The sequence below is a fragment of the Arvicanthis niloticus genome, chromosome 18, assembly GCF_011762505.2.
Source record: "Arvicanthis niloticus isolate mArvNil1 chromosome 18, mArvNil1.pat.X, whole genome shotgun sequence".
NCBI classification, from domain to species: Eukaryota; Metazoa; Chordata; class Mammalia; order Rodentia; family Muridae; genus Arvicanthis; species Arvicanthis niloticus.
In genome coordinates, this window is record NC_047675.1 from 31,189,574 (window position 1) to 31,204,214 (window position 14,641).

At 46.8% G+C, this 14,641-nt stretch overlaps 1 protein-coding gene across 1 annotated transcript; it reads left to right on the forward strand.

Moving 5' to 3' along the window:
- Nucleotides 1-732: 732 nt before the first annotated feature.
- LOC117722906 (pyrethroid hydrolase Ces2e-like) lies at nt 733-14,266 on the forward strand. Its single transcript, XM_034522179.2, has 12 exons — nt 733-889; nt 6,083-6,287; nt 7,594-7,735; nt 8,206-8,339; nt 8,421-8,679; nt 9,061-9,159; nt 9,431-9,571; nt 9,668-9,748; nt 9,911-10,055; nt 10,477-10,614; nt 11,885-11,957; nt 12,175-14,266. The coding sequence occupies exons 1-12, from the start codon at nt 817-819 to the stop codon at nt 12,359-12,361; spliced, it is 1,677 nt and encodes a 558-aa protein (XP_034378070.1). The 5' UTR covers nt 733-816; the 3' UTR covers nt 12,362-14,266.
- Nucleotides 14,267-14,641: the final 375 nt, after the last annotated feature.

Sequence of the window (14,641 nt, forward strand, 5' to 3'; positions counted from 1 at the left end):
GATCCACCTGCCTCCTCTGGGACTAATTGTGTTAGTCAACATTTCTGCTCTCCCTAGACTCCTTTTTTTAATTCTCTCTCTCTCTCTCTCTCTCTCTCTCTCTCTCTCTCTCTCTCTGTGTGTGTGTGTGTGTGTGTGTGTGTGTGTGTGTGTGTGTGTGGTGTGTGTGTGTCCATACACACATACAAAAATATCCCTGAAACCAAGGAAGAATCCATGCAGATTTTCACACCATAACTGCTGGGATTAAGGAACCAGGGCAGGGGAAACAAGTAAATCATGAGTCCAGAAACAAAGGAGGAGATTTCAGGATTAAGGGAACAGTCATAGCTTCATGTATTCACACTCCCAGTTCTCTTTTCCCCACAATAGGTGTGGTCATTCTCTAATGTGGGTCACTGAGGGTGTGTCTCTTCAGAGAAGCTCTACGCCTTCTCCAGCTTCAGATTTCTGCTGTCTTCTCATCCATGACACCTTCTTTGGACCTGTGACTGTCATGCCCATACACTTAGTGGCTGCGGATTTCAGCTGCAGGTCCCTGTATTTAAGGGGCTGCAGATACCACATAGTACCTTCAGAGGAGGCCAAAAGAAACACAGGAAGTGGGGAGGTGTCCATAGTTCCTGTCTGCTGATTTTAGCTTTCAAAAGCCCAGTCTGCTCAGAGTCATTCCCCTGCAGTACCTACCCTACCAGGCCCCACCCAGAGCCCTGCCCACACTCTCCAGGGTCCAAACTCCAGCTCTAGTCCTCGGGTGCCTTCTGGTAAAGCCTGACCAGCACCACAGAAGTTCAGACACACGCCTGTGGACCAACCATGGGACTGGAACAAATTCATGCTCAGCTAACCACCGCGGCCTGTGGGCTCCTGCTTCTCCTCCAGGTCCAGGGTGAGGCTCTCATGGGAGTGACAGGGAACCATGTCAGAGCTGTCGAACTGTGCAGAGACTAAGGGAGAGTAAGGAAGGAAATGGACAAGGAAGGGTTGAAATGGTGGAGTTCATTACTCACTTGTATGATGCCCCACAAGTGTCAAGGCGGGCCGTCTGAAACTAAGAGCATAGTGGCTACCTAAGAATGCCTGCCTTCAAGGATGGTGCTGAAAAGGAGGGGGTTTTGAGGAATGGCAGATTAACAAGACCAGACAGCAAGCAGTCTCGAGATAGCGGCTCAGGACATTCCCTATAACTGGGGCTATATGCAGGTACTAAACATGACCATACCCTCCGTGGCCATTTGATTCTGGTATATCATTTCCCTGGTCAGAGCGTTAGTATGGCTTTCTCGGAGGTACTCGAAAAAGAATATTTACTCTTGGGGAATGAAGGAACGCAGTCCTGCAGCTGAAATTGGTGCTGAGAGGTCACAGGATGCCTTTTATATCAACTGTCTGGCCAGGCTGAGGCTGTGGCATGACTCAGCTTATAGGAAAAAGGGAAGAGCACTCTGTGCCTGCCAAGCAGCTTCTACCTTATTAGGAGTTAAGTGAGCAGAATGTCTGAGCATGTCCCTCCATCTCTATCCCCTCAAGGGCCCCTCCTGAAGGCCCTAATTCTTGCCACCCATTCCCACTCTGCCCAGGAGGAAGGCCACTTGCCTATTCTTCATGCCTTACCTTCAGTGGCCTTTTCCCTCATATGACTTGATACCACTCCAGGGCCCTCCAGGCAAGAGCCCCTCTAATGGCTCCCCTTTTAAGTGGCCCTTGGTTTGAGCCCATATCAGATAGCATCTTTAACAAGTCTGAGGAGAGCACAAAGATGGATCCTCCCTCTTCTGTCTCATCTGCTCCTGGTTCTTCCACGGGAACTATCAAGGTCCCTGGGACTTACATACAGAGCTCGGGAGTTCATCTAAGAATGGATGAAGTCTCTGGCCCTTACAACCAAAATAATTACAGATTCCCTCCACTTCTGTCACCACAATTTAACACTGCCTAACACAGAGATCATCTCACAGTACTACCAGTTAGGATCCCTAATACTACTCAGTAGAAGGCTTCACTTTGAAAGTGATCAGTTAATTTTACAAGTCTAAGGTCGTGGATATTATAGCATTTCTATAACAAGCACAGCATGAGGCCTCCGTGGCTGGTAAACGGAGTTAAATCTCATGGATAGAGATCTCATTCCTCATGAAGCCCTGTGTGGGGAGCATGTGACAGGGAAGGGGAGTGTGCCTTTTCACGTGGAAATCTTAGTGGGTTGGATCGCTGTGCCAAACTAGCTGAAGCCTCAGAATGCTCAAGGAAGTGGTGTTGTTTAGCTTGCAGTTGAGAGTTTGAAAATCCAAGACCCCGTGGCTCGCTCCAGCGAGGCTATGTGGAGGTCTTCTATGTCACAACACACCGATGGCATTTCAGAGTAGGGACATGTAAGAGAGAATGTGCATGGGGAAAGAAACAATGTGCCCTGGCAATGGCCATAGTCACTGTTGTCTGACAGCTCTCTCTCACTCTCACTGCAAGACCTAACCTGCTTCAGAACTCCAGCAGTAGTCCCTGTATGAGGGCACCCATGACTCAGGCACCTCCACTAGACACTGTTTCTTAAAGGCTCCTCTACCTCAACAGCAGCACCCTAGGGTAAGCATCCAGTATGTGAACCTTTGGGAGACAAAATAGACCCACATCACAGCATTCTGCCCCAGCCCTCTTCTCAGAGTACAAAATATGCCCACACCGTTTGGTCCCTTAACTCCATTGGACATGATTCTGAAGTCCTAAGTCCCATCTGAAATTCAAGGAAAATTTCTTCTAGCTGGAGTCGTCAAAAAACAAATTTGATAGTTTAAAAATTAATGTTGAAACAGACACAGAGTAAGTATTCTATGTGCCGGTTGGTTTTTGTCAGCCTGACATAATCCTAGAGATATCTGGGAAAGGGGGATCTAAACTGAGAAACCAATCCCAGCAGATTGACCTGGAGGCAAGTCTGTGGGAGCATTTTCTTGATTAATGATCAATGTGGGAGAGTCCGGCTCATTATGAGAACTGCCTCCCCTGAGCAGGTGGTTCTTTACTATATGTAAGAAAGCAGGCTAAGCAAACCATGGAGAATAAACCAGTGGATGGCATTCCTACAGGGCAGTGGTTCTCAACCTTCCTAATGCTGGGACCCTTGAATATGATCCTCATGTTGTGATCATCCCCAACCATAAAATTATCTTGTTGCTGCTTCATAATTGTAATTTTGCTACTGTTATGATTGCAACCTACAGAATCTGATTTGCAGGATACTCACTGGTTAAGAACCACTGCTCCATGGTCTCTGCTTCAGTTCCTGCCTTGAGTTCCTGCCCTGCCTTCCTTCAGGGCTGTAAGCTGTAAGGTGAAATAAACCCTTTCCTCCTCTAAGTTGCCTTCAGTCATGATGGGGTTGTTCTGTTTTGGTTTGGTTTGGTTTGGTTTGGTTTGGTTTGGTTTGGTTTGGTTTGGTTTGGTTTGGTTTGGTTTGGTTTGGTTTGGTTTCTTTTTTTATATAGCAATAGGAAGCTGATTCGGACACTCTTATTGCAAAAGAATGAACAGTAAAATAGAAAAGGGTGTCAGGGCCCAAGAAAACTCAAAAACAAGCAGGAGAGATAGTCTCTCAAAACTGCAAGTCCAGCATGCTGTGCTCATGGAAATAGGCACTGGACACCAGAGACTCAAGTGTCCCCATCCATGTGATATTGCTTGCTATACTCGTAACTTTTTTATTTCTGTCACACGACCAAGGCAACTTATACAAGAAAGGGTTTATTTGGGCTTATGGTTCCAGAAAAACACAAGTCCAGAATGGCAAGGTTAGCATGACAATCAGAAGCAGATAGGGCAACAGATAGAGTTCAGAGCTCACATCTCAAATTCTAAGAGACTGATACTGAAAATAGTACATAGATTTTGAAACCTCAAAAGCCCCACACCTAGTGACTTCCTCCAGCAAAGCCACACCTTCCAAATGTACTGAAACAGCACCACCAACTGGAGACCAAATATTCAAACTTATGAGCCTAAGGAGAACCTTCCTATTCAAACCACCACACTGGCTACAGCCTACCTAGCTGCTCTCTTACCATGTGTACTGTGACCTGTTTTCTGAACCCTTCAAAGCCTCCCTGATTATGATAAGAAGTTAGAGGGAGAAGATGTTGGTAAGATAGAAGATTTCCATGATGTCATCAGAGTGCCTTTTCCATTGTTCTGGGGTATTCCTCTGAGCCTGGCTTCTTTCTACCCATAGTATGCATATTCTTCTCTGTCTTCATATTCTTTTATTAATTAATGATTTATCTATTTTTATATTATGTGCATTGGTGCTTTGCCTGTATTTATGTCTTTGTGAGGGTGTCAGATCCCCTGGAACTGGTGTTACAGGCAGGTTTGAGATTCCATGTGTCTGCTGAGAATTGAACCCTGGTCCTCAGGGAGAACAGCCAGTGCTCTTAACCACTAAGCCATCTCTCCAGTCCCAACATCGTTATCCTCCTTTTTTTGAGACAGAGTTTCTCTTTGTAGCCCTGGCTATCCTGGAATTCATTCTATAGACCAGGCTGGCCTTGAACTCAGAGATTCACCTGCCTCTGCCTCCTCAGTTCTGGGATTAAAGATGTGAGCCACTACCACTCAGCATGCCTTCACATTCTTACAGAGAAACCTTTTTGCTTCTAACATAAACATGATGTGAATTTTCAGATTTCTTAACTGCTGAGCCATCTCTCCAGCCCAAAAATATATCTTTTTTCATGCAATGTATTCTGGTTATGGTTTTCTTCTCCTAACTCCTCCCAGATCCTCTCTATCCACCCAAATCCATACTCTTTTGCTCTATCTCATTAGAAAACAACCAGGCATATGATGATGATGATGATGATGATGATGATGATGATGATGATGACAACGACAAACCTGAATAGGACAAAACTAACAGGAAAAAGGAGCCAAAGAAGTACATAACACACAGCACATATAGACACAGAGACACAGGTATTCAAACACACAGAAACCCCATAAAAGCACAAAACTGAAAACTACAATTTATAAGCAAAACATCTATACAGTTAACAGACACACACACACACAAAGCATTATGAGGGGGAAAAACACTCCAAAAATACTATTGAATTCATTTTTCACTGGCCATAGTGTGGTTTGTAAGCCCAGTGATACTTCATTAGAGAAAACTGACTTTTCTTTTGTGCGCGTTTATCAACTGGACATAGTTTCTGGGTTGACCTATGGCATTCATTGACTTGTGCATGCTGCCACCATATCTATGAGTTCCTTTGTGTGCCAGCCCTGTTGTGTCTAGAAGGCCTTGTTTCCTTGATGTCTTTTACAATCTTTCACCTCCTCTCCTGTAGAGTTTTCTAAACCCTGAGGGGAAGGATTTGATGGAGACATGCCATTCAGAACTGAATACTCAAAGGTCTCTCCCTCACTGCACATTGTCCAGCTGTGGGTCTATTTATTTGTTCCCACACTACAGGAAGAAGCTTCTCTGATGTTGGCTGAGCAAGACACTGATCTATGAGGAGAGTAGAATGTCATTAGGAGTCATTTTATTGCTACATTCCTGAAGAACAGTGTTTGGTTTTTCCCCTAGGTACTTAAGCTAGGTAGTTTCAGGTTCTAAACCACCCAAGCAGTTTTGGCATGGGTTCCATCTCATGGAGTGGACCTTGAATCCAATCAGATAGTGCTTGGTTACTCCAACAACTGTTGTGCTACTTTTGTACCAGCGTATCTTGCAGGGTCATCATTGTGTCACAGCTTTTGAGATATTGTTAAAATACCATAGCCACCCATTTCAAGGCTCACTTCAGTGTTTTTCAGTATACAGAGTTCTCCTGATGTATCCCCAAATCTGAGCACTCAATATTCCAGAGCACCTCTTTCATGTTTCAAATCCAAATCAACAGAGTCATGAACAGGGATGAGGTGAGACTCCCGGTGACAGACAAGAAGTCTGAAACTAACATTTGCCAACCTTACTCTTTGGGAAAGACTGAGCTGAGGGTAACAAGAAAGTTGGTAGAAAAACCTTACTGTGGTGGGAGCTAATTATGCAGACCAAACCCTAATGTCACCTCTTCATCCACAGGCCAGGACCCAACCAGTCCCATCAGGACCACACACACAGGCCAGATACTAGGCAGCCTCATCCATATGAAGAGCCTTGATGTGGGTGTCCACGCCTTCCTGGGAATTCCCTTTGCCAAGCCTCCTGTAGGAACACTGCGCTTTGCACCTCCTGAGGACCCTGAGCCGTGGAGTGGTGTGAGAGATGGGACCTCACATCCGCCCATGTAAGTTCTCCTGAGTCCCTGGGATGGTTGAGCGCTGTGAACTCTGGGCCAGACTTCCTCATCTTCCTGAGATGAGGAACTGGGCCAGGTTCCTCATCTCAAGCTCACAGCACTTTTCCACCATGCAGGGGGATTCCTGGGAGTATTTTCAGAAGAACTTTATAATATTAAGAGAGTATAAGGACTCTGCCAGCCTCAACTTAGTTCAGGATTTAGCAGTGATCAGGCTCTTTCTAGTGTTCTCTAACATCCAAAAGAGGGTCTCTAGAAGAGGTTTGGGTTGACTCTCAGAACCTGTAAGATCCCCAACTAACAGCATTAGAAACAAGACCCTTGAAGAGAACAACTCCACGCAAACTTCACATTCCACTGTCACCATGCCCTATGGGGCTAGATGTCCTTGGACAAGAAATAAGTATTTATATATGTCAGGTACTTTTCTTATTGCTGGGACAAAATTCATGGCAAAAGTAATTTAATGAGGGAGAGCTTATTTTGGTATATAATTCAAAGGTAATTCCCACCATGGTGAAAGTCTTGGAAGCAGGAATTTGAGGTGGCTTGTCACATTGTGGCCTGACCCAAAGAAGCAGAAAGACAGAGAGAGAGGTTGAGGGGAGGGAGAGGAAGAGGGAGGGAGGGAGAGAGATGCTAATACTCAACATACAATCTCTTCCTCTTCAGTTCAGGGCCCCAGCCAATGGAATAGTACTGTCTGCTTCTAGGCCGCGTCTTTCAATCTCAAGTAACCTAACCTAGAAACCCACTCACAAACAAGTCTAGAAGTTGGTTTCTGTAATGATTCTAGATCTCATCAGGTTGACATTCAAGATGTCACAATGTGCTTTTAACCAGAGATTATGAAAGAGATAGGACTCCAAGAGTCTGGACTTGGAATTAGGGAGGTTCTCAGTACCCTGTAGGAAACTAACTTCCACTTACTCATAAACTCCAGTGTGACATAGCTGTCCTATTGCATAACTGGTTGGCTAAAAGGAGACATGGCCATTGTCAACACCTGCAATCAAAAGCTGTCAAAAGGATTCCTAAAGGTCATTATTCCCCACCCTCAGAAGGTGTAGGATTCAAGCCTCTCAATAACCTTGAGGCTTTACTGGAAGTCTAGGCTCCATCTCGGCTTCTGCAGAGCCTGGCCTTGATGGTCAGGAACTTAGAGAAGGTCTGTGTGTAAGCAAGGCATCAGGAAGGGAAGTACCTGTGGATATTTGAAAGCATATTTAATCTGAGGGTCTGTTACTGGGCACCCTATGTCCCTGGGCTGACTGTTTGCATGGTTGATCACCAGGTGTCTACAGGACATCACTGCAATGAATATGCAGGCTTTTAAGTTGTTGAAGCTGACCTTGCCTCCCATCCCTATGTCGGAGGACTGCCTATACCTTAACATCTATACACCAGATCATGCCCATAAGGGTTCCAACCTGCCTGTAAGTGTCAAGCCATGCTCATTCGGGGGTAAGAGAACATTTCTTCTAGAGAAATATCAGATGCTGTAAACCCCAATGAGAAGTCTCTTCCTGAAATCCAACATACATATCAAATGATGTCTAGAGTATCCATCAAGTGCACAATGGCTGCACTTTGAAGTCACCAAATACCTAAGCCATGATTTTTTATTTAATTAATGAGACTTACTAACATTTTTTTATTAATTTTCGTGTGACATAATGAAGATAATATCCCTATTATTTTCCTCTCAAACGTTTCTGGGAATAATAAAGTCAGGCTTTGATTCTAGAGTGGACTCCAAACAGAGAACACTGTGTCCATGTCCGCACTTGAACACCTCACTCATAGCCTCTGTCTATGTGGGCAGTTGCTCAAGTTGTACTGACTCTGAAGGGAAGCCCAGCTGGGCTATATGAGAGACACATGACACTTGTCTTGATTTCTTCAGGTAATGGTGTGGATCCATGGAGGCTCACTGGTTATAGGCATGGCTTCATTGTATGATGGATCCATGCTAGCAGCCATGGAGAATGTAGTGGTGGTCACTATCCAGTACCGCCTAGGTGTCCTGGGATTCTTCAGGTAAGTCTGGAGCTAGACTTGGCAACGGGGCCTAAGTTGAATAAAGACAACCCTGTGATTCCTGTCCTTGCCACCTCTCAGCTCAGGAGATGAGCACGCCAGAGGCAACTGGGGATTCCTGGACCAAGTGGCTGCCCTACGCTGGGTCCAGCAGAACATCGCCCACTTTGGTGGCAACCCTGACCGTGTCACTATTTTTGGCGAGTCAGCAGGAGGCATAAGTGTGTCTTCACATGTTGTGTCCCCCATGTCCCAAGGACTTTTCCACGGTGCCATCATGGAGAGTGGAGTGGCCCTGATGTTGAGCTTCATGTCAACATCTTCTGACATAGTCTATAGAGTGAGTGCCCTCAACCACCCCAATCCTGACCTGTCACCTCAGCTTTCCCCCTTAGAAATTCTGGTTCTCCATCTGACCAATGTGTACAAGGACTATGGAGGTGACTAGGCAACTGTCTCCTATACAGGAATTTCTGAAGGGCTAAAGGTCAGAACCTACCCCCTCTCTGTCTCATACTGGCTATGTATCCCATAAATCTGTATGAGGGGATTGCAACATTATAAGCAAAAGTTCATCATCAGGTGTGACTGAAGGAAACAAAAACAATATCACACCAGCCATAATCTACATTTGAGGAACATCTGAACCCAAGTAGGGATCTTAGAACAAACCCTTCCCTGGCTGGAAGGATGAGTCATCCCCTGCCTTATGCTTTTATAGACGGTGGCCAACCTGTCTGGATGTGGGCAGGTGGACTCCGAGACCCTGGTGAACTGTCTCCGAGGCAAGAGTGAGGAAGAGATTATGGCTATTAACAAGGTTGGTCTGGATGGTAGGATAGAGGGGCAATAGGGTATAAGGCAGCCTGCCTTAAGTAACCTTCAACTCCCCTGGACACTGACTTCATTCCAACCTTCATAACCTAGAGCCCAGGTAGAGATCTGAAGACCAGGGCATGGTAAACCAGCTGTAAGACCTCATAGAGTATGTGTGACAATCCTGGGATGAGACCATCAGGAATGGGAAACTAGGGCCTAACATCAGAGTTGTCAAGAACCTGACCTGCTCCCACCCAACAATGTTCCTTTAGGCCTTCAATATCTTCCCTGATATAGTGGATGGTATCTTCCTGCCCAGACATCCTCAGGAACTGATGGCCTCTGCTGACTTTCACCCTGTCCCCAGCATTATCGGTGTCAACAATGATGAGTATGGCTGGAGCATCCCCTCGGTGAGGCCCGGGTCCAAGGCCTTTGGTCTCTGGGAAGCCTAGCCTCTCCCTCTCTGTGATCTTGACCACAACACAGACTCTTCTCTTACCACTTAGAGCATGAGCACCATTGACCCCAAGAGGGAGATGGACAGACAGATGGTGCAAGCTATCCTGCAGAGGAGGACAGCCCAGATGGTGAGGCTTCCCCGGGTACTGTAAATAACAAACACAGGCAGCTCCTTTATATCCTGATCATGCAATGAACTGCAGGAACAAAGGCTGAACTGTGATGGTGCTTATGGGTTGAGTGTCCCCAGAGCCTATCTAATATGGCTCTCTCTGACCCCTCTGGGCTAGATGTGGCCTCCTGAAGTTAGTGACCTGCTGATGGAGGAGTACATTGGGGACACTGAGGACCCTCAGTTTCTCCAAGTGCAGTTTAAGGAGATGATGCAAGACTTCATCTTTGTGATGCCTGCACTACAAGTAGCACAATTTCAGCGTGAGTATATCTGGAACTGAGGCCTGATACCTAAGGACAGCTCAGAACTGCAGTGCCCAGTTGAGCTCTGGGGTGTCCATACCCCCACCCATGTCTCTATATTGGACCACCAAAAGCAGGCACTCCACATCTCTCATCTAAGTAAATTCTTGGGACTTGTCTAAGAGATAGGAAGCTTCCAAACTTTACTGATGTAGAAAGTGGGTAGCAATAACATCATAAGACCATATAGCAAAGATTTCCAAGACCTTGATTTAACCAAGCCCCTCCCTTGACTCCTGCTCCAGCCTGGAGCTTCACATTTAACTACTCAGATTCTGTCCAGCTTTGGCCCCAGATGCAGCAAGCTATCTTGTCATCATGGTTGAGAAAGGACATCCCCAGGCAAGAGTCCACTTTCACAGCCTGTCCTTGCCTCCAGGTTCCCAAGCCCCGGTCTTCTTCTATGAGTTCCAGTGTCGGCCCAGCTTCTTCAAGGACTCCAAGCCACCCCATGTGAAAGCTGACCATGGTGATGAGATTCTCTTTATCTTCAGATCATTTTGGGGAGGCACCCAAGGTGAGGGATCCTTATTCCCCAGGATCTAAGCCCCTCAGGCATGCTCAAATGGGGAAACTGAGGTTCAGAGAGTAAAGACATTGTGGCTTGTGTACTATGATCACAAAAGGCTGATGTGAGACTAGACACTCAGGCCCTTCTTACTCTTGCCTGTTTCCTTCAGTTATTGCTACCTGTGTGGGCCATGGAATCAGGCAAGGTGATGTAATGGGTTGTTTTACAGTACTTACCTGTTTTGCTTGTTTTGACTTTTTGAGACAAGTTTGTCCCTATAACTCATAATGAATTGGAGTTCTCCTGTCTCAATCATTCTGAGTGCTGACATTAGAGGCAAGCACTATGACCCCCAGTATGAGAAGGGCATTCTAAAGGCGTGGTTATTCCTTAGATAACTGCCTTTCATCAGAAGAAAAAGAGGACATTCTGGGGGATGAATGAGCCAGAGGGAGTAGAAAATGGAGGCTGGGATGAGTGAGACAGAATGTACAGGTGCGGGGAGTGGATGCTGGATAATAGGAGAGGAAGGAGAAGGGAGAGGAGGAGCAGGGTGGGGAGGGAAAGGTAAGGGAATGAATGGAAGGGAAAGGAAATGAAGGAGAGGAGGGGAAGGGAGGGAAGGGGAGGGGAGGGAGGGAGGGATGGAGAGGGATGGGAAAAGGGAGGGGAAGGGAGGGGAGTGGGGATAGGGAGGGAAAGGGAGGGAAAGGGGGATGGGAAGAGAAGGGGGATGGGGAGGGAAGGGGATGAGGAGAAAAGAGGGATGGGAGGAAGGGGGTGTGGAGGGAAGGGGAGGGAAGGGGGGATGGGAAGGGGAGGGAAGGGGGATGGGAAGGGGAGGGAAGGGGGATGGGGAGAGAAGGGGAAGAAGGGGAAGGAAAGGGAAGGGAAGAGGAAGGAAGAGAGGGGAGGGAAAGGGAGGGAAGGAGAGGGGAAGGGGAGGGAGAGGGAAGGGAGGGAAAGGGAAGGGGAGGGGAAGGGAAGATGAGGGAAAGGGAAGGAGAGGGAAGGGGAGGGAAGGGAAGAAGAAGAAGAAAGAGAAAGGGAAGGGAAGGGGGAGGGGGAGGGAAGGGGAGGAGAAGGGAAGATGAGGGAAAGGGAAGGAGAGGGAAGGGGAGGGAAGGGAAGAAGAAGAAAGAGAAAGGGAAGGGAAGGGGGAGGGGGAGGGAAGGGGAGGAGAAGGGAAGGGACCAGGCTGAGGCTGCTGGGATGGTGGAGTGAACAGTTGCAAGAGAAGCAGGAGTCTGGACCCTTCATTTCTTTCTGTCTGCAGTTGACCTCACTGAGGAGGAGGAGCTGTTGAGCAGGAGGATGATGAAGTACTGGGCCAACTTTGCACGACATGGGTGAGAACATGCCCCTCCCTTAAACTTTAAGGAGTTGATTGACATCCAGGGCCTGCCTTGTGGGAACAAGACAATATAATAAGTTCTTTTTGTTTGTCTACATCAGTACATCTGCCTGTAAGTTCCCATAATTCCCTAACTGCTTAGTCCATATGATCCAAGTTCAGCAGAGCCTAAAGTAACCTTTGCTCTCCCTGCTGGGAGGATGTGTCCACAGGAACCCCAACAGTGAGGGTCTACCCCACTGGCCCGTGTTTGACCATAATGAGCAGTATCTGCAGCTGGACACCCAGCCTGCTGTGGGCCGAGCCCTGAAGGCCAGAAGGCTGCAGTTCTGGACCAAGACTCTGCCCCAGAAGATCCAGGAGCTAAAAGATATTGAGGACAGACATACAGAATTGTAGCACCCTGTGTTGAGTTGTAGTTTGTCCTGAGTGCAGGTGGGCTTATTCTGAACTTTGCAAATACCTTAAAAAGAGACATGGGATTCACAGTTTTACACAGTCATTAGGTTCATACACTCAACAATTATGAAGTTTTTCCTACAGGATGTATGTTCCTTGCTAAGCCTGACAAGGGTCACTTCTGTTACACACAACAAACATACAAGAAACTATGGATGGGTGAGTCCCAATTGACAATACCTTCCTTCAGGCTATAGTAGGCATGGCCCCTCCCTCTATCCCTCCCTCCCCTCTGCCCACCTCCTTTCGACTCCTCTCCTCAGGCCCTCAACTACTAGTGCTGTCCCTGAGGAGAATCTCACTAACCTTGGTGACCGAATCTGTTTCTCACATCTCATATATTCTCCTATATTCTAATAGATAGGGACAAACTTAAAAATCAGATACTAAAATCCATGAGAGTTCATTCTAAGGCTCTCACACAATTATTGCAATGGGGTAGCTTCAACACAACAGAATTCCCCCACCCCACCCCCGCTATCTGTTCTGGAAGCTGCAAGTCCCAGTGACAGTGGCACCAATATGATATCTGACTCACAGGTAGCACATTTTCCTTCCCACCACAAACGTGCAGACAAGCTCCCCACCAGCACAACTCATCTGAGCCTCATGTTAGCCTGTCTTCTATTGTTACAACGAAAAACCTGAGCCAGATACATAGAAAGAGTTTCAGCCGGGCGGTGGTGGCGCACGCCTTTAATCCCAGCACTTGGGAGGAAGAGGCAGGCGGATTTCTGAGTTCAAGGCCAGCCTGGTCTACAGAGTGAGTTCCAGGACAGCCAGGGCTACACAGAGAAACCCTGTCTCAAAAAAAAAAAAAAAAAAAAAAAAATGAAGGAAAGAAAGAAAGAAAGAAAGAAAGAAAGAAAGAAAGAAAGAAAGTTTCTGAGCTAGCAAGCCAGTTCATCAGTTAAGGATGTCTGCCACCAAGCCTCACAGAAATCTGATCCCCAAGACCCACATAAAGGAGAGAACTGATTTCCAGGTTGCCCCCTGACCTTCACATATGCTTAATGGTGCGTGCACACACACACACACACACACACACACACACACACACACATCCACACATAGATGTTTAAAAAAGGAAGAATACAAAACTCTAAGATTGGATAACCTCACTTCCTGGGACACTGATGAAAACACACTGGGCTGTCACTGTCTCACAGCATAGCAGAGAGCAGAAAGGGAAATGGCCCAGTAAAGGAGAAACACAGGGCCATCCCTGCTGCTTAACAACCTGACCCCAGGGCCTTACTAGAACTGCACTAATCCCTGTGAAGAGCAGTGACGTCAGGACTAATTACATGCCATAGGCCCCACCTCTAGAGAGTTCATCACTTCTCATAGTTTCCATGGTGGGATAAGGCCTCTCTAGCCCATGAGAACCTTGGAAGAACAGGCATTATCTAATCGTAAGCATAGTACGAATTCCGTTCCTGAGGATTTTTCCCTCGTGGTGGAGCTCACCTCACACAGACTCCTCTGGGCTGGTTTAATGTCAACCTGACACAAACTAGGAGTTACCTAAAAGGAAGGAATCTCATTTGAGAAACTGCCTCCAGAAGATTCTGCTGGAGGGTATTTTCTTAATTAGTGATTGATGGGGGCAGGCCCAGCCCATGACTGGTGGTACCATGTTTGGGCTGGTAGTCCTGGAATCTATAAGCAGTCTGAGCAAGCCATGAAGAACAAACAAGTCAGCAGAACCCCTCTATGACCTCTGCATCAGCTCCAGAGGCCTCCAAATTCTTAACCTGTTTGCGTTGCTGCCCTGATGATGAGTTCCTTTGATGATGAACAGTGATGTGGAAGTGTCAGCCAAATAAACCCTTTCCTCCCCAAGTTGCTCTGGCCATGGTGTTTTGTCTCACCAATAGTAGTTCTAACTAAGACACCCCTCTTAATGTTAAAATAGTGGAGATTTGGTTTGCACATAGTAATGGGGGCAGAGGCCACAGGCACTGTGGTTACTAATTATGGGAACTGTAAAGGCTTCTCTATTGTCCCTGAAGGTTGAAGGCCATCTATCATTATCACTTAAAGCAATATAACCCTCCATTTTCAGTGTGGCACACACTTATAGCTGTAACCCTTTCACTAAGGAAGCTAGGCAGGAAGGCCACCATCAGGTCAGCCAGGTGACATATCAAACGCTGACTACTACGAATAAATAAATATGAAAATCTATCCCGGCCGGGCGGTGGTGGTGCACGCCTT

Bases quoted from the DNA above. Each gene is read 5' to 3' on its own strand.
- LOC117722906 (XM_034522179.2), top strand. From the start codon at position 817: ATGGGACTGGAACAAATTCATGCTCAGCTAACCACCGCGGCCTGTGGG. The intron at 890-6,082 runs GTGAGGCTCTCA...CTTCATCCACAG, and splicing joins GCTTCTCCTCCAGGTCCAGG to GCCAGGACCCAACCAGTCCC. The intron at 11,958-12,174 runs GTGAGAACATGC...ATGTGTCCACAG, and splicing joins GCCAACTTTGCACGACATGG to GAACCCCAACAGTGAGGGTC.